Below are 26157 nucleotides of genomic sequence, written 5' to 3' on the forward strand. Positions count from 1 at the left end.
CCAGGGAAGCTAATGATCCAACCAGTGGACAAATTCGGTGATGACTTCTGGTTACATGCCACCAGAGGCATGCTGCACATATGCTAAGATGACGACTGCCACATTTACAATCAGCAGAAGCACCCCAATTCAGAGAGGAGAGTTGGGTCAGCCAACAGTGTGTTCTCTAGGACAGCCCCTAGCGTTGGAACTTGCTCCCTCCTTGATTGAAACAATGTCCAGGGCATGCTGCAAGGACCATCTGTTCTCCAAGAGGTGAGAGATTGTGAGGGTTCTGGTGGGAAATTAACTGTAAAGATCTTATGTTTCTTGTGCTCCATGTTTATCTATTGTATACAGCACTTTAAATGTGTTGTGGAGAGTCTACAGCAAAGGGTAAGGGCCCCTTTTTAAATTAGGGTACAGATGAAAATAAATAAATGTATAATCAAAAATAATTAATACCAACAAAATATTGAAACCTGTTGGAAAATTAATTTCTCAAATATATGTATAACAGTTACATCCAGACAAATGAAAGAATAATCATAATGACAAACACATGGAAAACTGAACCAAATGGCCATTTGAGCCAGTCTGTCAAGTCTGCAGGAATTCAGGATAGAGTTGAAGTGGGGATCACAGTGTCTCTTCCCCAAACCCCATGATGTTGATCTATTATTACAACTAGAGGGAGATCCTAGAGTCTGTTCCAAATTTCTGGGGCCTCCCATATATCTGCATTAAGAATGTTGATTGCTTTTAAAACTAAAAGGTGTTTGACATATCCCTTTATACAACAACCCCATCAACATGGAATCCCCTCCAGCCTCAGAGTTGGTAGCCTGGTTCAACCAGCCCTGGGCTGGGCTGACAACTGGATGGGGATCCCAGGTCTCTGAGTACAAGCCATCTGACCTCAACAACAGCTGAGAACACACTCTCACCTTAAGTTTTTTAGAACAAGGACTTCCTTTACTGTGCATATTGTATAGGGCAGACTGTCAGTTCCAAACAATCAATTAAGTAAACAGTAGTAATTTCTTAACTGTAAAAGGGCAGTTACTCCCGATGGTGGTAGAGTAACTGATGAATTCCCAATGATTATTTGGAAGGCCAGCTACAGAGCACCTCCACTAGGACCTCAACTCACTCCCCCTCCTCCACAAATACACAATTTCTTGTGCTATTCAGGCAGTAGAAGGCAAGGATTAAGGATAAAAACAGGTAAGTAAGGCCTGGTCTACACCGGAGGGAGAAGGGGGGCAGAGGAATCAATCTAATTACACAACTTCAGCTATGTGAATAACATAGCTGAAGTCGACCTAGATCTACTTACTGAGGCGTCTTCAGTGCGGCAGGTCGACTGCTGACATTCCCCCGTCAACTCCACCTACGCTTCTCACTCCAGAGGAGTATTGGAGTCAACGGGACAGTGCTTCATGGTCGATTTATCGTGTCTTCACTAGACGCGATAAATCGGCCCCTCTGGATCGATCGCTCCGGAGGTTAGTGTAGACATGCCCTAAGTGACCTACTACCAGCTGTGGAGTGTTCACTGCTGAACACTGTGCTACAAAGAATTCACAGGACCCAGACAATACATAGACAGTAAGTCCTGATTTGGCCCAGAACTATGGATCATAGACTAGTTGGGTTTAATTTTAAAAGCTAACTATATTTAACACATTGTTTAATCACAAACTGTCAGTGTAAATAACTGAAGTTTAACTATAAGTATAGCTGTGTCCAAGTCTAGATTATACTTTTTCAAAGTCCACAGAATTTTTATTCTTTCTTGACTTTTTTGAATAAAGATAAATGATTCAGTGCTGTTTTTCATAAAAAAAAAATAAAGCACAACACTTGCAACCCAGCATTCATAAGTAAATGTTATATTAACAAGCTCACGTGTGCACCAGTGCATAACGTTCAGATGAGTGCTAAAGAAGCCTGCTTGAGTTCCTAATGGCTTAAATAGACACAAAGAGGCAAAAACTGCTTAATCCAAAAGAAAAGGAAGATGGACTTGTGTGTAACCAGAATTCTCCAAATATAGGTCTCAATAAGAGTTATGTGCTATGCAACTCAACCAGCAGTTCTTAAGGCAGTTTCATCATTAGTGGGCTCATACACACTGACTTATGAATGTGATGTCCCAGAGTTATAAAAATGCCATCCTTCCCTGACCCTGCTGAGTTCTCTGTTTCTTGTAAACAGAGAATACTCCAAAGAAGCAGGGGAAAAGGGAGGCTCAACATGGATCTGTATATACAACGTACTTGAAATATACTAGTATCAGATAAGTAATCCACATTTCTCCTTTGTGAAATTGCCTCTGAACACAAGTCGCAGCCTTACAACCTTATTAATTTCAGTGGGAGTAGTGTGGCTAAACCCTGTAGTTGGCTCTGAAAACTTCCCCAAAAGTCTTTCTGTTGTTAAAACTTCTCACTGCTTAATAGGCCATCTGGATAATCTCTAGGCAAAGAGCGTTCAATATTTAGAGTTTCTCTCAAGGCTACAAACAAATGGGATGACCTCAAAGCGTTTGGTCCTTTCTAAGTAATACAAGGGTCCACTAGCAAATAATTTAGGCTATCTAGGCTCCTTATGCATGCTACCAGGCATTGAGGAAAACACAAACAAAACCGAATTTGATTTCATTGAAACTTGGATATCACCTTAGGCAGAAATTCTAGATGGGGATGCAGCATCATCTATCTTGGCAATAACTTCTTAAGAAGAATCCACCATTAAAGTCTGAATTTCGTACACTTTTTAGGCACACCTGATAGCTTCTAAAAAGGAAACTTTAATGAACAAAGCATAATGGCCAATACCCCCAATGGTTCAAAGGAAACAGGGTGGGAACCTAGAAAAAACCAAGTTCATCTCCTGAGAACTATCATGCTGATAAATGTGAAGGAAAGGAGTTATAGGTGTAAAATAGTTGGCAAAAATACTTCAGATCCCTGGAGGTAAAAAGTGCACTTTTTTAAACTACACTAATAATGATAAATCTGTAACTTCTTGTATACAAATTAAACCAAGACCTTCAAAACCAAGATGATATCATTAACTACAGTATTACCTATTTTTTGCTGAGTCTACCTGATATAAGAGTGACCTTCCTTACTGCTTTCCCTAAGTGTTGTACCTCCTAAAAGTCATCCCAATAGTTCTACCTATAAAGAAAAAAAGGAATTACACAGAATATGTTGCAATTTTATAGGGCATGGAAATAGAATTTATGGATCCATGGTTAGCTGATAGAAAACAAAACAAGACATTAACCTCCCCAAATGGAAATTCTGTAACTGGGAAACTAATTTAATATAGCTGGAACAAGTTTCATTTTATAGAACTCAAAACATCAGCCTCACACAGCCAACCAATGAACCAGCTTATTGGTTTTATTCTTTACAACCTAATTTATTTCATAGAAACTTTGCTCCCTCAGGAGATCAGACAACATCAAAGCTGCAAATATAGAAACATGCTATCAGATCGCTCAATGTAGTGCCAAAATTCTCATTACTTCTTGGCTACTTAGGCTACAAAAGCTTTTCCTACAGGAAAGGAGCAAGCTAACTTTACAGGATGCAGGAGGTGAAAATACCAGATAACTCCTGACCTTAGACATTTCACCACGGCACAACATGATTAAAGGAAGGAGCTCAAATTTTAAATTCAATCTACCATCTCAGGATTTCTAATAATTAGACATTTCCTACACAGTTATTAAAGGAGACACTCCACAAATGAGAAAGAAGTGTCCAGTTTTCAACTGAAAAAGTACCCTGACGGCTCCAGTCAGCAATGCTGTCTGGGCTGTTAGAAGTCTGGTTGGTGGCACAGTGGCTGGCAGGTTCCATGCCTGGCTCCGGGGAAGCAGCCAGCTCGTCTGGCTCCTAGGCGGAGGGGCAGCCAGGGGGCTTTGCACACTGCCCCTGCCCGTAGGCTCTGCCCTGACCACCAGCTTCACAGCTCCCATTAGCCAGGAACAACAGACAATGGGAGCTGCAAAGGCGGCGCCTGCGGGCGGGAGCAGCACACAGAGTCCCCTGGCTGTGCCTCTGCTTAGGAGCTGGAGAACCATGTCACTGCTTCCCAGGAGCGGCCTGAAGTCAGTGCTGCCCAGAGCCCACAACCCAATTGCCTGTTCCTGCCCTCTCCTGTACCCTAGACCCCTCATTTCTGGCACTACCCCAGAACCCACACCCCCAGCCCACAGCCTCTACCCGCCTCCCATATGCCAACCCCCTGCCTCAGCCCAGAGTCCCCTCTCACACTCTGAACCCCTTGGGCTGACGCCCCAGCCTAGAGCCCCCTCCTGCACCACAAACCCCTCATCCTCGGCCCCACCCTAAAGCCTACACCTCGAGTCAGAGCTCTCATGCCCTCCCACACCCCAATTTCCTGTCCCAGCCCAGTGAAAATGAGCGAGTGAGGGGATGGGGGAGAGCGAGCGACAGAGGGAGGGGGGACGGAGTGAGAGGGGACAGGGCTTCAGAGAAGAGGCATGGCAGGGGTGGGATCTTGGAGAAGGGGCGGAGCAGGGCAAGGGTGTTCGGTTTTCTACAATTAGAAAGTTGGCAACCCTAGAACTCCGAGATGGATGTTCTTAACTCCACTGTAAAACATCATCGGGAACACTTGCAAATGTATACCACAAGTTCTTTACCCTGGACTTGAAATACTTGAATATCCCTTTAAAGTTTCCATCTGCCACACCTGCAATCAAATTCAGTATTCCATGTTGCAAATAATTTAGTATTTTCCTTTGATTTTGAACAATCCAGAATATATATTGATGTTTTAAATATGATTTCCAATCATGCTCACTCTTCCTTTGTGTATGTAGCTGCCATTACTTACACATATCTGAGGTACTGCTCCGCTGTTTTTTATGATCCAAGATGGCAACTGATTTAGGACTTGTCTGCATGATGGGGTAATCCATTCTAAACGGGTGTAATTTCTAAAGCATACTAATGTGTTGCACGTTATTTGGTTCATGTAGAACTTAATAGTGTCCTTTAACATAGTATTGTTTCAAACAGCATTACATTGTAGACCTTGCTGGTGTGCTGTTTGAAACAGTACTATGTTAAAGGACACCAGCAGGTTCTACATGAACCAAATACCTGCAACACATTAGTATGCTTAAGAAATCATGCCCATTTAGAGCACATTACCCTATTGCCTTTAGTGTTTAATCCTTTACGATATCCTCTGGGAACTGCCCCATGGAACCAGCTCGCCAGTATGGATTAAAGTATACAGAACACAGATATCTATAGCGGGCAAAAGCTGTATACTAGATCTACTGTCTTCCAACAAAGCCCACATTACAGATAGGATAATGTGAAGTCTGAATCTACCTTAACCTAAAAATATCACATCAGTTCAATAACAGAAAGAAAAATTCTATAAACTATGGGAGCACATATGTAAAGTATCCCGATATTTATTAAATGATAAAACAATTGCTTATCTCTCTAGATAAATTAAAGTTATGGTCAAACAAATGTGTTTCCAAGATATTAGCAGATTTGATTTTTAGATGTCTAATTACTATTAGATTATGTAAGGGAAATTGTATTAAAATTTTTCATTACTGTGTTAATATTAACTTGCAAAAAGAAAGACAAAACTAAGCATTCATGTCTACATCATGATTTAATACAGTTTCCGTTTACTTCTATCTGATAAAACATTTCATACTCTTCATTTCCTTTACAAAACTGTTCCTCTTTCTGTTCATCTTGAAAGCAATAAAAACAATATTAAAATACTGCTTCCTCAAACTTAACCAAGCACTAACAAGTAATGCTTTTCTTAAAGCTACTGGTAAGCCATCCAAACTTTATGATACCTTACATTAATACTGTACTAGGGAAGATAGCCTCAATAAAATACTGTAAGGTTTGAAAAACTACTTACAGAATTGTTTTCCATATCTATTTTTATTAAGATTTTTACTAAACAAATTCTCTGATAGTATTGGTAATGTAGCACAATATGTCATGTATATTCTTAAAGATAGTTACTGTTAGCTATTAAAACAGCAATAACATTGAAACAATAATCTGACTTACAAAAATTGCCCTTTAAAAGCAACAACAACAAAATTAATGTAATGTGGCATTTCATTCAGTTTTTTTTAAACTCGGTACAGTACGACATTTCTGATAGGATTTAGAACCTAGAAAATATTGCTCTGATCCTAGAGACATAGTTTTGCTTTTAAGGCAAAACCTTAATTGTGTTTAGTTAGTGTATTACTCTAAACCACAACAGATGGTTGACACTGTAAAAGATAATCCCTGAAAGACTCATTAATGAGGATCAGCATTAATTAGATGATAGACCACATGTCTTCTGTAACTAACAAGTCTATGGACAACAACAAATTTACAAAAAGCCACTGCTCTCTTTGTAAAGTTCAGCAAGTATATTAATCTTTTGTTTATCTACAATATATGTTGCCAACTAATATTTAGATCTGTTACACATTTTATACAATACAACTTCAACCAAAGAAGTTAAATCGAGAACACAATTACTTCTGTTTCCCAAGTGTACACTAGCAGTTTGTGCCAGTTTCCCTAAACTCTCTGCCTTAAGTGCAAATTTATCTTCCTGGCTGCTTACTAATTAACTATATTTTCCGAAGTAGATGAATAACAATTTGTGAATGCACACTGAACCAAATGTAGAAGAAAAACTGAACTAGGTGCATCTTTTTATAAGCAAGTATTAGTTTTTCCTTTTACATGCAAAAAACTGTTTAAATGCTGCCTAGGAACCATGAGTAATAATGGAAAATACAAAAATACAAAAATATTCCAAGTCCAATTGAAAAGAAATATTCACACTAGTAAATTAACACAAATTTTATAAGGTAAATGTTCCAGTAATTAAAACTCCATACAATTTAGTGAAAACTATATTCAAGATCGATGATCAAATCCCTGATCAAATTAAGACTTTATAATATACACATTTACACTACATAAACACTTGTTTTTATTTAATAACTATTTTTCTTTCAGGTATTAAAATAAAAGCTTAGTTGTGAACAGATACCGACAAATCCTCCTTTTTCAAGGAGGCATCAATATGTACATCAACGAGAAGATCAGTATATGGTTGGATGTTTGTATACCGTGTAACTATGCAGAAAGAAAATTAAGCAACATAATAAGCCTACTGCTTATTCTACATATTCTATTCTTCATAATAAGCCTACTACTACTCATACATAAGCCTACTGATGTTCAAACAGAACATGTATATTCTTATAGCTATTTCTATTTTAATACCTAACATTAACCCAACAGAGACAAGAAGTCCCTGCAAGAATGCAAAAATGAATACTGGTTTCACAATACACTTTCCCCCCCCCCAAACGTATCAAATTTATTACAAGCAGCTACTGGGCTTTGATCCTGAGTGCTGAGCCTCTGGCCCCAACTAGCAAAACATTTAAGCATACTATGTAAATATAATAAATCGATTATTCCACTGAAGTCAATGAGACTGTTCACATGCTTAAAGTTACACACTTAAGTGCTTTGCTAGATCAGGCCAGAGTGCCCAGCCCCTCACAGGATGGAGCCCCAATGGTACAGTGCTACCCTCAATACATTTGGAAGCAATAAATATCTGGAAGGTTTAATGATAGTGTTTGATATAAATACTGAATGAATCCTGTCAAACACTTAGAGTTTAGGCTCATTTTACAAAACACAATCCACATTTTGCTCCCACCCTCTCCATGGGTGTATGTCAGAAAAGACAGGGGGGCACATGAGAGTGGCTACAGAGGGTCAGCAAAAGACAGGGGAGTGATCTGCACAACCTGCATGCCAGCAGCAAATAGGGACTCCAGTCTGCTGTGGTATACAGAGGTTTGGAGGATGAAGTAGGGAAAGAACAGTGACACTGCCAGTGGATCAACTACAATATAGATGCACTGGCCAAACTTCCATACAGTCACAGAACTGTTTCCACTGATGCTCCACAGCCCTGGGCATGAGGCAGAACGCCATTTTACCACTGTGCAAATCCTGTTTCTAGGCCCTCATACAAATGAGAGATTTTCTTTCTGCCTAAAGAGATTTTTTTTAAACTCAGTAAGAGTGTTGCCATTCTTAATAAGCCTTAATGATTAATGTTCGTACAGTGCTTCAAATAAGTAAGTACCATATAAGTGCTACATATTACTGTTAAAGGAAATACTTGTAGTAATATCACCTTTCAGAACTTATGTAGCATCAGCACTTTCTTTAAAAACTCCCTTTAGGACAAATTCATTATATCACACCCTGGCAAGCTTGAAAAATGAAATGTTTAGTAAAACTCAATTAAAAAATTCCTGTTGATTTTCTGCATTTCCTTTCCCATTATGCCAATTATCAAGGTACTTGGGTCAAGGAATAAAATTAATTACCTTTAATTCTTGTTCTCAGAAGGCAGCAGGATTAACCCGGGAGCCAGGATCTATTGTGCAAGAGCAAAGGTGTATTGTGACACTTAGCTCATATTTCTCTAGAGGTTTCTCCTTTCTACTCATTCTGCCTGATTCATTCAGTGATGAAACAATTAACTCTTTGTTGCATCATAATTCATAACCATGGAAGCAGCCATGATATCACAAACACTAAAGTCTGATTCAGCAAACCCTTAAATGAGTAGTTTTTACGCACATTAACAGCCCCATTCAAGTCACATAAGAACTGCAGAATGAGATCTTACATTTGGCATCACTAAATAAACCTGGCAGAGGGAGAAGGCTACTTAAAAAGGCTTTGCTAAAAGATAATGATGGGAGCCATTTCAATGGAATCAGGATAAAATATGGAATTTGTAGAAGGCTCTCAGTGAAATGTGTCTCTTTTAGGAGGGTCAGAATATGGCCATAGAAATTAACTATGGGATATTTGGCAAATGGAATCCACTCAAAACATTTATTTTGGATGGACAAAAAAACCCTCATTTTCCTCTTCGGATATCTGGCTGAGGTATTTAATGTCTTTAACAAGAAATAAACTTAAGTTTCAGACATTTGTGCATCCATTTTTTAAAAATAATTTATGCTTACATGTTATGCTCTTAAGTGATGGAAGCCAAGTATATTTTGGACAACTATTGAGAAAGTTACTCCACAATAGTCTTCCAACAAATCTCATTCAGAACCTATAAACCATCTCTAGTGCTAGTCTTAGACTTTATCTGAGACTTTCTTACTACATAAAATTATGCCAAATTGTGAAATGGCTTTGTAGTTAATTGAAATATTCACTAAGGACTAAGGTTCTGGTCCTACTCTCATAAAAGTCAATGGTAGAATTCCTATTGACCTCAGTGATCCAGAATTAGATTCCAGGATTAGACATCCAAACTCTATATGCCAGTGACCTACACAAAAAATAACTAACGGTTCCAGATGTGAAAGATCAGTGTTTTTGAGATGCGCCCATTATTCTACCTAATCCTTGTAATTCCAAATAATGATTAGAAGTGCACAAGGTGAGTCATCTTTCCTTCTTTGAGTCGTGTCCCTATGAGCGCTCCACTTCAGATGACTCATGAACAATATCCCCTGAAGAGCTTAGGAGCTGGATCCAATAATAAAGAAAGGACTGCCATGACAACAACAGGGTCTGATCTAGAGGTATGTACCAAGGCATACCATTTGGAAAAAGCATGCACTGATGCCAAGGTTTTGGAAATTTCAGTAAGTCAGTGTATTTTTTCATAGTGCAATGGAGTTAGCTTGGGATCTTGTAGAATGGGCAATTTTTCTCAAAGGAGGCTAAACATTAGCCTGGTAACAAACAAGAATACAACTAGAAACCCACTTTGATCCAATATAATATCCAAGGTATGGAGAACAGTTTCCTCTCTAGTTTGCTGTTGCTTTGGGAAAAGCACAGGAAGATGGATAACTTAACTAATGTGGAAATCAAAGGATATTTTAGGTACAAACTAGAGATGTGAGCATAACAATACCTTATCCTGAAAGAAAACAATGAAAGGGGAGAGTGGAGAAATTTCCCAACTCTGCGAATAGAAGTGATGCCCACTAAGAACACCAGCTTCATAGACAAGTGCAGCAGAGAACACTTAGCTAGCGAATCAAACGGAGGTTTCAAAAGAAAATTAGGATATGTCGACTCAGCCCTCAGCAGTAAGCCTTCCCGCTCAGGTTGACAAACTCAAGTTTGCAAGACTCACACTAGTGCTCTAAAAATAGCTATATAGATAGTGCTTTGAAGTCATGGCATGGGCTGGAGCTCTACCTCTTAAATCCACCCCGTCCCTTGTCTTCAGAGCCTGAGTTCCAGCCCAAGCTGCAACATCTACACTTGTTTTTAGCATGATAGTCAAGCCCCGAATCTGGCTAGGAGGCTCGCTGCCATGGGCTGTGTAAACGTACCCTTAAAGACCAAGTTCAAATCCCATATAGAAGCAGGCTCTCTGATTTATGGGAAAAAGTTAACCAACTCCTTGATTAATCTTGCCATTTGTGGGATAAGCAAAGATTGAGGCTATGTCTATACTATAATTTATGTCAGCATAATTTATGTTGTTCACGGGGGTGAATAAATCATCTCCCAAGCGACACAAGTTACACTGACATAAGCACCAGTGTGGACAGTACTATGTTGGCAGGAGAGCTTCTCCTACTGACAAGCTACAGCCACTCACGGAGGCTGGAGTAGTTAAGCCAAGAGAGTTCTCTCCCATCAGCTTAGAGCGGCTACATAGAGAGCTTATAGCAGCGCAGCTGTATCAGGGCAGCTGTAAACTCTCTAATGTAGCCATGCCCTTACAATCCCTGCCCAAGGGAATGAAAGGCTGTAATAGCTGTCAAATGAACTCTGATGGAACTCATGGAAAGACCTCATAGACTTTAAGGTCAAAAGGGACCACAGTGATCATCTAGTCCAGGGACGGGCAAACTTTTTGGCCTGAGGGCTGCATCAGGTTTCAGAAATTGTATGGAGGGCCGGTTAGGGGAGGCGCTGACTCCCCAAACAGCCAGGCGTGGCCCAACCCCCGCCCCTATCAACCCCCCCGCTTCTCGCCCCCTGGGGACTCCTGCCCCATCCAACCCCCCAGTTCCCTGACAGCCCCCCAAGACCACTCCCCCTGCTATCGGTCCCGACTGCCCCCAGACCCCCACCCCAACTGTCCCCTGCCACCCACCCTACCCCCCCTTCCTGACTGCCCCCCGGGACTCCTGCCCCATCCAACCACCCCTTCTCCCTGTCCCCTGACCGCCTCCAGAACCTCCCCCCTGACTGTCCCATCCAACCCCTCCTCTGCTTCCTAACTGCCCCCCCTGCCGGGACCCTTGCCCCATCCAACCACCCCTTCTCCCTGACTGCCCTTGGAACCCCTGCCCCCATTCAACCCCCGTTCCCCACCCTCTGACCTCCCTGACCCCTCACCATACCCCAGCCCCTGACCGCCCCTGCCCTCTATCCGACCCCCTCCCCCGCTCCCTGCCCCCTTATTGTGCGGCCTCGAGCACCAGTGGCAGGCAGCCGCGCTGCCCGGTTGGAACCAGCCACGCACCACGCAGCACAGAGCATCAGGTCAGGCCACGGCTCTGCAGCTGTGCTGCCCAGCAAGAGCTTGCCCGTCCCACCGCCCAGAGCATTGTGCCAGCGGTGCAATGAGCTGAGGCTGCGGGGAAGGGGGAACAGCAAGGGAGGGGCCGGGGAATAGCCTCATGGGCCAGGAGCTCAGAGACCGGGCAGAATGGTCCCGTGGGCCGGATGTGGCCCGAGGGCCATAGTTTGCCCACCTCTGATCTAGCCTGACCTCCTGCACACTGCAGGCCACAGAACCTCACTCACCTACTCCTGTAATAGATCCCTAACCTCTGGCTAAGTTACTGAAGTCCTTAAATCATGATTTAAAGACTTCAAGATACAGAGAATTCACCATTTACACTAGTTTAAACCTGCAAGTGACTGGGCCCATGCTGCAGGGAAGGCAACCACCTTTATTGACTCTTGGCAATAAAGTTTGTCAGTGTCATAAGTCTACTTTCCTGTGAACAAACTCTGGATGTTACAGCAGCCAAAGAAGCTCCTACGTAATTCTCTTGAACTGTAGTCAAATGGACAATATTGAGTTGAAGTCCTAAGTTGCGTAATGGGGACATGGCTATCTGCATTGCAGAGAGAACTTCAATGTACAACCTTGAACAGCCAATCATCGAGGTAGGGCTGATGAAGGTGAGAAGCTGCTACTGCCAGGACTTGGTGATCTGAAGGTGATCTCTCAGTACTGGGATTAATCTTGATACTGTAAAATGAAGAAGCCTTTGTCAGAGGGGTGAATGATGACATGAAACTATGCGTCGGTCCAGATTTTAACAATGGAATTATAGCTGGGAGAGTTACCATCTTAAATACTGTGATTTCATGAACATGTTTAGAAGTCTGAGATCCAACACTGGTTTCCATTCTCCACTATTTTTTGGAACCCAGAAAATATTTTTTAATAAATTCCTTTCCTCTGTGCTGGAACAGGTTCTATCACCCCTATGCCTGGAAGAAGTTACTCACCTTATGCAGTAATGATAGTTCTTCAAGACTGTATATCCATGTAGGTGTGTCTGAGTCCCTGTGCTGCTGATGGAGAACTTTGTTAGCAGTGTATGTTGGGCCTGTACATACACTGTCTCTCCTCGTGCTGCGCCAGGAGGCTAGCCAGCACACACAGGTTAACCATCCTCAGTTACTTCTCTACCGCAAAGTTGTAAGTGAGAACTCTGAAGCAGAGGGGAGGAGAGTGGCTAGTGGATCACCAATAGGGACACACATCTTGAAGAACCCACCGTTATAACCTCCACAACCCATTTGAGAGATGTAATTTGCTCCCATGAAGGTCAAAAATGGGAAAGACTGTCTCCAAAAGAAAGGGAGATTGGCAGTGTGATGCAGCTGAAGATACCCAAGGAGGGGATGGTCCAGAAGCTCGACCAAGCCCTTCAAATTGATGTTTTGATGAGGAGGGCTGGAGCGGTGGTAGTGGTCACCATAGGAGGCTTCCTCTTTTGATATCATGGTTTCCTCTTAGGTGGTTCAGCTAGTCTATGAAAGCCAGAGAATAGGACCAGATGGGATCTCTTGCCATTTGGGATCTGTAAATTGTCTTTTTATTTGCATGTATACATCTATCTATCAACAGACCTGAATACTTCCAGATGCCCAAGGATTCATTGACGGACTCACTGAGAAGTTTCAGTCTGTCAAAAAGAAGGTTCTATGGTACTCTGAACCTCCCTAGAAAATCCCAAGAGATGCAACCAAGATGTACGACACACGATGACAGCAGTAGAGATGGAACGAGCTGCAGTGCTGGCTGCATATAGGGGGACTCGCAACATGTCCTTGCCAAGAGCTGACCCTCTGCTATGATGACCTATGAAGTTCCTGATGTTCCGGCAGAAAATAATCAATAAAAGTGTTGGTTTACTGCAATTGGTGTGATCATACTTTGCCAACAGAGCTTCATAATTCACTATTCTAAACTGGAGGGTTGCAGAAGAGTAGATTTTACATTGGAAGTATGAGAAAACACCTGGATACTATTGTGAACAGTTAATGTAGAGGTCTGCTTAATGTGCAGCTGCAGTCAGAAAAACAACAACAAGAAAATGTTAGGAGATGAATGGAGTGGAAAACATTACAATGCCATTCTATAAATCAATAGCAGAACTGTGTTCAGGTTCAGATGACCCCATCTCAAAGGACATAGCAGAAATTAAGAACATTCAGAGTTGGGCAATGAGAATAATTAAGTAATCCCATCATTGGAGGTTTAAGAACAGGTTGGACAAACACCTGTCAGGAATGGTCTAAGTTTACTTGGTACTGTCTCTGTGCAAAGGGCTGGACCTGATTACCTCTCGAGACCCCATCCAGACCTACACTTCACAAGTCTATGAAAGTCACTAATTATCAAAACAAAATGTAGTCCTTATAAAGAGAATCAAAAGAAGACTTCTTATTAAAGTCTTCTGCATTTACCCGATATGGTTGCTTTATCAATATATTTGATTATCTAGCATGATAAAGTTAACCTGGCTAAGCAATTTTAATTTCTTGAAGTTCCATATGCTCTACTGAGAAAGATTACTAGCAGTCATTCTCCATTAATAGACAAAGGGATGCACTTTTGACCCTACTTGGTGCCACCCACGAGGCTGCCCCACAGATCTGTGGAATTGCAGGATCGAACCAGATCTGGGAACTTCACTACACAATGCCTGGTGAAATTACATCAACCATGGTTACTCTAGAAGGTGCAAAGGTCCTAAGTGGATTATACATTTTTGATGATGGTGATGATTTATATTTGACTTCTTAAGACAAATAACTTATTAAAAATTGTCAATATTTTATTTCACAACCACACAAATAATTTTCATCTAACAATCCTCATGAATGAACACAGCAGCTATCAAGGACTCAGACACTAAAGCAACTGTATTGCCTTCAGAGTGAAGCACTTGCATTAAATCTTGACATTTTCTCAAAATAAACTATTTTTAAAATAATATAGCATTGTGTGCTAGAGGCCATACACATAATCCTGAAGGTTATTTAAATTCTGAAATAAGACTGAAGGAGAAATAAAATTTTGTTGCTTAACAAACACGTGAGTATTTAAGGTAGCAAGGCTCACATTACACAGTTGATCTATTCGGTTAGTCTGGTCCTCTGGTTTTCATGTATTAATTGTGATTTCAGCATGGCAAAAGATTCTCTGTGTTTATAATAAGCATATTCATTGAAATCAGCAGACTAATTACTATTGGTTAATCCAGAAAATTTAACTTAATGCACAATAGAAAACTAAATACTAAATATTTAGCTCACTAAGGTCAATAGAGTAGATACAAGACAATGCACAATTTAATCATTTTAGGGAAGTTAAGGCCGGTTTCTAAATTAAGCAAGTTTAGAGTAATTACAGCTGCAAATAATTCTGAAAGTCCATTACACCAATTTAAATATCATTAGTGTAACTACTTTATCTTTATACCATAGTGAGGAATTAGTTGATTTCCCCACAACTAATATTTTTAAATCATTCTCTCTTTACTAGTTCCAAGTTTGGCAACAAGAACAGAAAATTCACCATCACCTTAAAAAAAAAAAAAGTGCAAGACCATCTTTCATTGTCTCTGCAGAGTCAGAATCCCTCAATTCTGAAACCATTTAGATGTCTAAATTCTTCAAAATTTTGAACCTTTGATAATCATTTGTTTGAAATGTTTGGGATGTTCCTCTTATTGCAAATCCTATTACACACAGCAACTTTTCTTTGCCCAGTGGTATCCTAGCAGAAATTAAAATAGCACATTGTCCCCATCCACATAATGAAATTCTAAAAACCTTGAATTACCAAACCATCTCCATCCCTCCAACTACATTAACACATACCAGTCACCAGGAAGTTCAATATATCTACAAACATCTCAATACCACCACATTAAATCCGCATCAATATGGTTCCTGTTCCCCTTTATTCAACCAGTACCATCATGATTCATTTTACATCTTATACTCATTCAACTCTGGACAAGAAGTTATTATATACAATCTTTCTTGATTTTTAAAAAGTATTTACAGATTGCAACAGTGTCACTGTTCAAATTAAAACCAATTGGCACACACAGCACAGTAAATTATTTGTAGTATTCACCTGTCACCACTGGATTCCAAAGCATCAAGCTTTGCGAATAAAGAAATGTAAATCATACTTGGAAAAAATGCTCTAATACTAAGGTGCTAGCAATGTTAAAAAGTAGAAAGGTCAGAGACAAAACATGCCTGTTTTTATACCATTAAACAAAATAAAGTTTGGGCCAGTAACCTTTAGACTCTGACTCCAAAGAGGGTTCTAGATGTCAAAGTGTATGTACAGAATGTTTCAAGATCAATATATTTTTCTCAAATACACCCCATAAATCACCATTCTGAATAAACTAGAAGCAGAGTAAAGTTCATGTACAAATAAAAAACTGACACCACTAGTTCTAATAAGAAGTAAAAAAACTTGAGATTTTTAGTTATGTAGAATTATATGATTCTAAGAGGTGCTCTTTAGCAACAGATAGGTAGAAAAAAGGTGATAACTTTGTCTCAGTAATGTAATGTTCATGTGCCTAAAGCAAGGGAGGTAAAGCAGTTTACAGACCCTAGATTTCAATCTGGCCTCTAAATCAAGACAATAATTAATTTCCTATGTCTTGTGAATGTAAATCTGACCTTTAACTTCATTTTGGTTACATTTTAGAAATGTAGGGACCTTGAGAGGTCATCTAGTCCAGTCCCCCTGCACTCATGGCAGGACTAAGTATTACCTAGACCATTCCTGACTGTAGTTTGTCTAACCTGCTCTAAAAATCTCCAGTGATGGAGATTCTACAACCTCCCAAACTTACTTTTGTAAGTATATGGAATAATATGAATGTTACAGCACTAAGTTACTTTGACCGTCATATGCGTTTTCCATGGTTTTCTTTAACCATTCTATAGTCCTCTCTTCATGAGGCTACAACCCCCAAGAGCAACAGCTATCATATGGAGCTTTTACTACATTTTCTTGTGAATACTCAAGTATGACTGTTTTGGACCTTTTGAAATGTATCTTCATTTTCAAAAACTTCTGTTAAGATATAAAAATCTCTTTTCTATTAAATATACATATTTATTTTAGCAAAAGTAGGAACTCAAACAGATGCTGTATTTCTAAACAAGTACTATGTTAATCTCTCTCAGTGGCATCAGAAGTAAGCTAACCGCTGATGGAAAAAAAAATTCTACAATGTGTAGCTTTTGGTAGAAAGGCATGTAATTCCCACAGTGATTTAAAAATCTCTGAAATGCCTCGAACTAGTTGAAAAGTATTTCTCGTGAATTTTTTAATGTACTTAACTCATTAGCAGTCACTACAGGGCAAAATCTTGTCATTAAAAGAGGTTACATTTTGTCTCTTTACCATACTTACAAGTACATTTATTTCTTACAATATTGCTCTTCAAGTTTTAACATCATTCAGGATCTTGCTTCTTAAAATTCCAAGAAACACTGAATACTTGCTTCAGCAGGAAACTATTTTCAGAACCACCACCACAATACAGGGTGGTTAGAATACACTACCTCCAAGTATTTTAAATGCACATAAAGAAAATAGATGGTCCTAGAATGAATACAAGATTTATTTGGGGGCACTCTGAGGATGTTAAAAGACAGAAACACAGATTCAGGCCCATCATTGGCAAGAAAAGCCACCGATTTTGGTTGCTCTACTTTTTGGTGCCTACCTCAAAACACTTCGGGTTTGATTTTCAGAAGCGCAGATCTCTTGCAGCTTCTACTAACTTATCTAACTGGGCACTAATCTGTTTATGAATGTTGCACAGTTAATTGCAAGAAACAGTTTAGCCACAGTTACTCTTGCATTTTTTTTTAATGTATGAACCATACTTATAAAACCATCAAAATTTTAGTTCAAAGTTTAATGGTTTATCTTTTTAAGCAGCTTTTAAGCTTTTAAGCAGATTAACAATGAAGCTGTCCCTGTGAAAAACAGAAAGGGAAAGGTAGAGTTCCATCATTTCCCTCTGATGACTGCTCTCCAAAAGGCAATAATCCACAGGTTTCTGCACTTTTGTCTCTGGCAGGCAGACTCCAAAATACATACTATTTTCACCAAAAATCTTTGCATCTATTCACGTAGGAGTCTATACTATTGCAAGTTTAAGAATGCAGTATTAATTCTATATCACACTGTGGGTCTAATCCTACAAACATGCACCTGGCTTACATGAATAAAGTGCATATTTAAGCATTTGTAGGATCAGACTCCATGGACATTTTCTTAATACTTTTAGGGTGAAATCCTGGAATTTTACCATTAATTCCATGAGTTCAGGATTTCACCCTTAGTCTCTAGTGCTTACAATAAAGTCATAATATATAACGGGAACAGGGCCAGTCTCAGGGATGGCCTACTTGGCATAATCAAGAAGGTGTGGTATGGCAGCGCAGGGGGTGCATGCTGCTGGTGTGGGATCAGAAGCTGCTCCTGGAGCAGTGCCACGTGCGGGGCGCCCAGTTTTCTCCTTGCTTCCTCCCAGCACAGGAACATGGGAAGGGGGGCAAGTGGTGATACACAGATAATGCTCCCCCCACCCAACATTCCTCAGCAGCTCTCCTAGGAGGTTGCGAGGGGCGGGGAGGAGTGAGAAGCAACACCAAGTGCTCCGTGCATGCAGGTCGCTTTCCCCACCTGGATTTTCCCTACTTTCCCACCTGTGCTATGAGGTGAGCATGAAAAGCTGCTGCTGTCTGCCCTCCCCTTACGCAGCCCAGGTGGGGAAAGTAACCTGGATGCAGGGAGCGCTGATGTCATTCCTCACCTCCCCTCTCACAGACATCTAGGGGTGCATGGAGGAGCAGCATTCCGGAGGGGTTGGGGGGAAGAGTGAGCAGCAATGGCAGCTGCTCCATATATCCAGGTCAGTTTCCTGGACATGGGCTCAGGAAGAGGGCGCAGGGGTTAGATGTGAAGGAGGCATAGTGAAGGGGTTACGATGCAGGAGGTTAGTTTAGAGGTTAGGGACACAGTGTAGGGGTTAGGGGCACAAGGGGTAGGGGTTAGGGGTCAAGGAGGAGTGCAGGAATTGATGTAAGGAGAGCACAGTGCTAAAACTCAGTGGGCGTGTTTTGGTTGGCTAGCTCCCAGTACTAAAAGGGGAAGGGATGATGAGAAATCAGGACCCTGAGACTGACAGTCCCCAGGAACAATGGGGAGAGGCAGTGCTCCAGGTCAGCCTGATTGACAGGGTGCTAATCAGGGAATCAGAAGGCCAAAGGGGGCCTCGTCCTCCATGTGAGCTGGAATTGCCTGGGTTGGGCAGAGTGGGGCCAAGCTCAGCTGGGGAACAGAGCTGCAGCCACAGAGCCAGAGAGGCAGCCCAGAGAGAGCAGACCCTGTGCTGGGAGCAGAGCTGCAGCCACAGAGCCAGAGGGCCAGAGAAGCAGCCCAGGGTGATGGAGGCAGAGCAGCATCATCAGTGCCGAGGCAGAGTGGAGTGGGAGCCGGAGCTAGAACATTGGAGCTGGAGCAGTCTGGAGCTAAGTGTGGTGAGCAACTGGGGACAGACAAGGGGGGGGATTCTGGGCAAAGCGCCCAACGCAGGAAGACACCCGCAGCCAAGGGTCCTTGCAGGCAGACTGGGAGGGGGATGTTAACCCAACGGGGGGCTGATGCTGGGAAGCATGGTTCCACCACCCAAAGTCCGGAGGTGTGTGGCCACCAGCAGAGCAAATGTCCAACCCGCAGCATCCCTGCAGCAGAGCCAGGGCCTGAGAAGGCGGCCTGGGACCTACAAGGAACAGACTGAACTGCCCTGACATTCCAGACACAGTTTGTAATATTCCCTGCCACAGAGTGGGATGATGTGTTTTCCTTTAACCTTTCCCATTTTTCCTTTTTTTTTTTTAATTAATTCTTGATTAAATAATTTGTATTTGCTTTATATTGCATGTAATGATCAGTGGGTCACGCAAGTGAGGACACCCTAGCCCCTGTCCTAGGTGACCACAGCAGGGTTGGGGGTCAAGCCCCCCAGGAATCCTGGGCCCAGCCTTGTTGGGGTTACGAGGACTCTGCCAGACAGGAGAGTGTAAGGGGAGTCCGCAAGGACAGGGAGGCCTCTGGGTAACAGAAGTGGGAGCGAGGACTCAGATCCTTTCACTAGCCCATTTCATAGGGGTAGTGCAGAAGCCAGGAAAGTTCCCCACAATAGCAGGACCATTCCCCTGCTTACACAGGGGTTAGGGGCACAGGAGGGGATGCAGGGTTTAGGGGCGAAAGGAGCACAGTACAAAGGGTTGGGGAGCCTAGGAGACCATGGGAGCCAAGGACGATGGGGGGGACGCCATGGAGGCCGAGGGCACCAAAATACAAGTTTGCCCAAGGCACCATTTTTCCTGAAGCTGGCCCTGGAGAAAAACAGTGAGTAGTGAGATGGCCCAAAAAAAAAAAAAAAAGGGGGGGGGGGCAATTATACACTGCATTCTAATTCTATTCTGTTTAACTGAATGGTTTATAACAAAGAAATCACATTTTTAAAAGTACTTTACACAAAAAACACAAAAGTAATAATCATAACAACAAAATATTCATCATTACCAATCACACTTGCAAGTGCATCCCACAAGCTATGTGACCTACAATAGTGACATATTTTAAGATATTCTGAACAAATAGTATTGCATGAAAATAAGAATTTACAAGAAGGATTTCTCAGAGAAAATATGATGGCAGCAAGAAGCATATACAATATGCAAAAGACTACATTAAATTAACATTATTACAGTTTCAAAGTCAGGCACTCAAGAGTTTGGAAATGCCAAAATTAAGGTTGCATGGGCAGCCCTAATTTGCCCCCCTTGCAATAATACAATCTTTAATTTAGGGATGTAAAATGTTAACCAGCTAACTGGTAAGCATTAGTCTTACTGGTTAACCTGCCTTAACCGTTAGCCCCCGGGCCAGCTAGCCAGCCCCAGCAGCCCCGCGCCAGCCAGAGTGGCCTCAACTGCAGCAACCCCAGCCGCACCAGCCAGAGCAGCCTTAGCCCCAGCGACCAGCCCTTTAATCAATTAACCATTTAAATGAAATATTTTTAATCGTTTAAATGGTTAACTTTTAAAACTGTATTTACATCTCTACTTTAATTACTAGGGCTGTCAATTAATCGCAGTTAATTCATGCTATTCACTCAAAAAATTAATCGCAATTTTAAAAAATTATCACAATTAATCGCCGGTTTAATCACAGTTACACAATACCAATTGAAATGTATTAAGTATTTTTGGATGTTTTTCTACATTTTCAAATATATCGATTTCAATTATAATACAAGATACAAAGTGTACAGTGCTCAATTTATATTATTTTTATTATCATTTTTACAGTGCAAATATTTGTAAAAATAGTATTTTTCAATTCACCTCATACAGGCACTGGAGTGCAATTTCTTTATCATGAAAATGCAACTTACAAATATAGATTTTTTTTGTTACATAACTGCACTCCAAAACATCATAATGTAAAACTTTAGAGCATACAAGTCCACTCAGTCCTACTTGTTGTTCAGCCAATCGCTAAGAGAATTAAGTTTGTTTACATTTACGGGAGATAATGTTGCCCGCTTCTTAATTATGACGTCAACTGAAAGTGAGAACAGGCATTCGCAAGGCACTGTGGTTGCCGGCGTTGCAAACTATTTATGTGCCAGGTGCACTAGAAACTCATATGCCTCTTCATGCTTCTGCCACCATTCCAGAGTACATACTTCCATGCTGATGACGCTTGTTAAAAAAATTATGCAATAATTACATTTTTGACTGAATACTTGGGGGAGAATTGTATGTCTCCTGCTCTGATTTGCCTGCATTCTGCCACGTATTTCATGTTATAGCAGTCTTGGATGGTGACCCAGCACATATTCTTCATTTTAAGAACACTTTCACTGCAAATTTGACAAAATGCAAAGAAAGCACCAATGTGAGATTTCTAAAGATAGCTACAGCATTCAACCCAAGAATCTGAAGATCCTTTCAAAATCTGAGAGGGATGAGGTGTGGAGCACGCTTTCAGAAGTCTTAAAAGAGCAACACTCTGATGCAGAAACTACAAAACCCAAACCACCTTCTGCTGGTGGCATCTGACCTGATGATGAAAAGGAACATGTGTCGATCAGCACTGCTTTGGATCATTATCCAGCAGAACTCATCATCAGCATGGACACGTCCTCTGGAATGGTGCTTGAAGCATGAAGGGACATATGAATCTTCTGGCACGTAAATATCTTGCAACGCCGGCTACAACAGTGCCATGCGAACACTTGTTCTTACTTTCAGGTGACATTGGAAACAAGAAGTGGGAAGCATTATCTCCTGCAAATAGTAACCAAACTTGTTTGTCTGAGCGATTGGCTAAAGTAGGACTGAGTGGACTTGTAGTTTCAAAAGTTTTCCATTGTTTTATTTTTGAATGCCTTTCTTCTGTACATAATTCTACATTTGTAAATTCAACTTTCATGATAAAGAGATTGCACTACAGTACTTGTATTAGGTGAATTGAAAAATACTATTTCTTTTGTTTTTTACAGTGCAAATATTTGTAATAAAAATAAATATAAAATGAGCACTGTATACTTTGTATTCTGTGTTGCAATTGAAATCAAAACATTTGGAAATGTAGAAAACATCCAATAATATTTAAATAAATGTTATTCTATTATTGTTGACAGCATGATTAATTTTTTAATCACTTGACAGCCCTATTAATTACATCATCACACATTATTTATCCTCCAGACCCTCTGCCTCAGTCAGTGCACAGGATAGACCTACACTGGGTTGTGTAGTGAAGACGACTTGTCAGTAAAACTCCTGCTTCACTTGTTACCCAAGGTGTGTAGTGAATGAGGCGGAGGACTGCAGGAAGAGAAAGTAAGGTCTCCAGATTAAGGCATTTGAATGTTGTGCTGAGCTCCATGCCTGATACAGATGGATTCTTCAGGAAATTTAGTTGCTAAAATCCAAGAAGTCTCTACTGAGCACCTACAAGGTGCAATTTTTCAAAGGCTCACATCTTGGATGGATTTTCACAAGGACGGCAAGAGGTATACATTGCTGACACAGAGGTCAACTCGAGACAATTTCAAATCTTTGGCCCAGAGCATGGGGGCCCTAGAGCTTATCAAAGAAAAGGTCTTTTTTTTGTTTTGTTTTTTGTTTTGTTTTTTTACCATGGGCAAAATGACTTATTTTCCCTAAATTCTGAACTGCTTTAACTGACATTTTCAAAAAAAATTCAGCATGAGGCATATAGCCAGCATGGAAAGTTACAAATTAAACAGAAACAGTTGGGCAAAGTTATAAGCAACTGAAAACACAAATGGGAAGTGTTGGGCAACCTTAACAATAGGAAGCACTACTAGCTCCATTTATAATAGTGTGTGTGCATGACAGAGAAAGAGAGACAGACAGACAGCAACAGAGAAAGAACATTCGTAGTATGTCCAGGCCTTCTTGAACTAGTAGAAGTTTTAAAGAACAAAAGGACAGTAGCAGAGCCTCATTATATGCTGCATGCTAGCTATAGTATACCACAATGCCTGTCATAACAGCAGTTTGATTCTCAGCTTTGACAGTCAGAACAAAAATTGACAAGCTTGTCATTTCATACATTGTGTAGAGCCTGGCTACATTAGACAGAGTGGGAGAAGTCACTTCCCTTGATTTGGAGGAAAAAAATGCTCCCACACCCAGTAGTGCACATAAATCTACAAGGTATGGCTTGCTGGTCCATACCAAATTTTGGTTTCATAACACAAAGATGCCAAATTTAAAGGAATAACTGCAGCTGTATTCATTCTTGTCATAGAGTAATTATTGAACCCAGAGTACTTTCCTTCACTGTTAGACATTTGATCATTTATATACAAGAAAATATCCAGCTGAATATCAAGGTTAGAATGTGGTGGTAATAATATAGGTAACAATATCTTTACTATGCCCAATTTACCTTTTTTTTTTTAAAAAAAAATGTGCATCAGACTAAAGTTAATTATTTTGTACTTTGAGGCATCTCAGGTATAACAGAAAAGGGTCCGTGTTCAAAGAATGTGAATATGTATACAGGGATGTTCTAACACTCTTAATTAGATAAACAATATGTTTTTTTCATGAAGGAATATTGTTTCAGGTAAGTATGTTTAGTAAAAAAAAATCCAATAAAAAGTCAACATGTTCTAGGTCAGTTTAACTGTAACTGAAATTGTGAAATGTATTAACAAAATATGATGTGCCAACGCCTCAGTTCTGTTTTCCTTTTCCTACCAATTTAGCTTCCTGTGGTAAAAAGACAGACATCAAACCACTCATACTACAAGTTTCAGCTACTTTCCCCAAGACTGAAAACGTGCAGCCAACATGCCTGAATATTAGATGTTTGCCATATATTGCAAGTATAAAAGTAGATGCACCTTTTTAAGTAGATGCACCTTAACAAAGAACTATCATTTGTATTTCTATCACATTAGGCCCAAGATCAGGTCCTCTGCTGGAACAACTCATGAGAGGGCTAAAGTTAGGCAGAAGACTCCACACTCCCTTAAATCATGGAAATGCTACTATGCAATGTGGTGAATGTGTGCAGATTTTGGAAACACACAGACAGCAGGGGGTGTACCCCTCTGAACCTATAGTTCTTAGATACAGAGGTCCAGAGGGAGATTGCAGATGGTCTGAGCAAACCCAGCAGCACATTTCCATCTAGAACAGTGCTGATGGCTGAAATCTAGCCCTCCTATGGTAAGGGTGTTTGAATGTGCAGAGGGGCAACCCATATGAATTGAGACAACTGGATCAGTATTAATCCAGGAACAATATTTCCCTGTGAATTTGAGAGGGTGGGATGCTGCAGAGAGCGTCTCCCTAAACTCATGGAGAACCAAAACACATGGCATGTCTTCCACAGAGTTAGAGGTAAGGATGACGTAGAGCCTCCTGGCCACGCATCCACGTAGGAACTGGAGTGGGACATGCCGTGGCTTCTGGGAGCTGCTTGAGCTGGGACCTGCATGGCTGACCCCCTTCCGCGCCCCAACCCTGCCCTGATCCCCCTCTCACCCTCCGAACCCCTCAGTCCCAGCCTGGAGCACCCTCCCGCATCCTGAACTCCTCATTTCTGGCCCCACCCCAGAGCCCACACTCCCAGCCGGAGCCCTCAACAGAGCTCTCCCGCACTCCAACCCCAAATTTTGTGGGCATTCATGGCCTGCCATACAATTTCAATAACCAGATGTGGCCCTCGGGCCAAAAAGTTTTCCCACCCCCTGCTCTATAATCACATCCAGTGATTAGATTCATTTACACACACCTTATGCAAGGGTTTGTGGCTAAATTGTTCTACATCTTGCCCAAAGGTTAAGGGTGGGTATACCTCATCCCCCATCTAGCTCCCAACACAAAACCTGCTTACTCTTTGTGCATGGAACCAAGAGTGGTCAATCTCTCCATCTCAGGGCACTGGAAAGCTGTTTCATTGGAAAACATAAAACACAATCAACAGGTCAATAACTTTTTTTTTTTATTTGTATGGTGGTAGTACCTAGGACCCCCAATCATGAACCAGGACCCCCACTGTGCTAGGTGCTGTACAAACACATACCAAAAATGATTCCTGTCTCAAACAGCTTACATTGTAAGTAAAGTTCTTGTATTCATCACTTAAAAGGAATATACTAGATGCCTAACAAACTGCAGAATCTCCCTTCTCAACTGGTTTGAGTTTTCAGAAAACATATCCATACTCTCTTGCTGCATAGCAGTTCAACTGGTGCAATGATAGCTAGCTATTTCCACTGCTAGAAAACAAAAAAAAATTAAAGAAATAGAATACTATTCTAGCAATCCTAACTCATGCAAATCTGCAACTGATTTCAACGTTATTTACCTACACATAAGAAGAGGAGATTAGAAAGCAAACAAAAAACTAACAGATCTTACAGGGGAAGTTTGTCTCCACCTGCTGGATGGAACGAAAGCAGCAAACTATTTATGTGTAGAAGGTACAAGAACAAATTTACTTCAGAACTTGCATCTACATTTCAAACACTGCACAGCCATGTGATGTTCAATATAAATTTCTCTAGAGTCTAGACTATCGAAATATGACTCTATAAAATACGGCAGATTTTGTTTAAAAATTAGTGGTTATTTTCTTGGCACCAGAGTTGAATAATGAAAACAGTAAATAATGCCACCAAACACTTACACAGTGCCTTTCCTTAGAGGATTTCACAGCACTTTGCAAAACTGGGTGATCACCATTAGCCTCATTTTATAACAGGTTAGATGACTCCTCTCCCCAAGAGGCAGGCATTGCACAGGCACTGGCAGATAAAGCTTACCCACCCTGCCACACTGTTTTTCACCAAAAGGAGACCACTTAATGGTCAAATGCAATCGAGTCTATCCTAAGGATTACTGTGGCGCGAGTACCAGCAAATGTTCCCATTTAATCCCAACACAATTAGGCCAGGAAGTG

The 26157-nt window shown here is 41.0% G+C and overlaps 1 protein-coding gene across 1 annotated transcript in view; it reads right to left on the minus strand.

Moving 5' to 3' along the window:
• BAZ2B (bromodomain adjacent to zinc finger domain 2B) overlaps positions 1-25142 on the minus strand; it is a 181806-nt gene extending 156664 nt beyond the window's left edge. The window contains 1 exon segment of the mRNA XM_038422039.2: positions 25090-25142. Coding sequence (XP_038277967.1) covers positions 25090-25127 — 38 coding nt within the window. The 5' untranslated portion in view covers positions 25128-25142.
• Between the last annotated feature and the right edge of the window lie 1015 nt (positions 25143-26157).

The sequence above is a fragment of the Dermochelys coriacea genome, chromosome 11, assembly GCF_009764565.3.
Source record: "Dermochelys coriacea isolate rDerCor1 chromosome 11, rDerCor1.pri.v4, whole genome shotgun sequence".
Classification (NCBI taxonomy): domain Eukaryota; kingdom Metazoa; phylum Chordata; order Testudines; family Dermochelyidae; genus Dermochelys; species Dermochelys coriacea.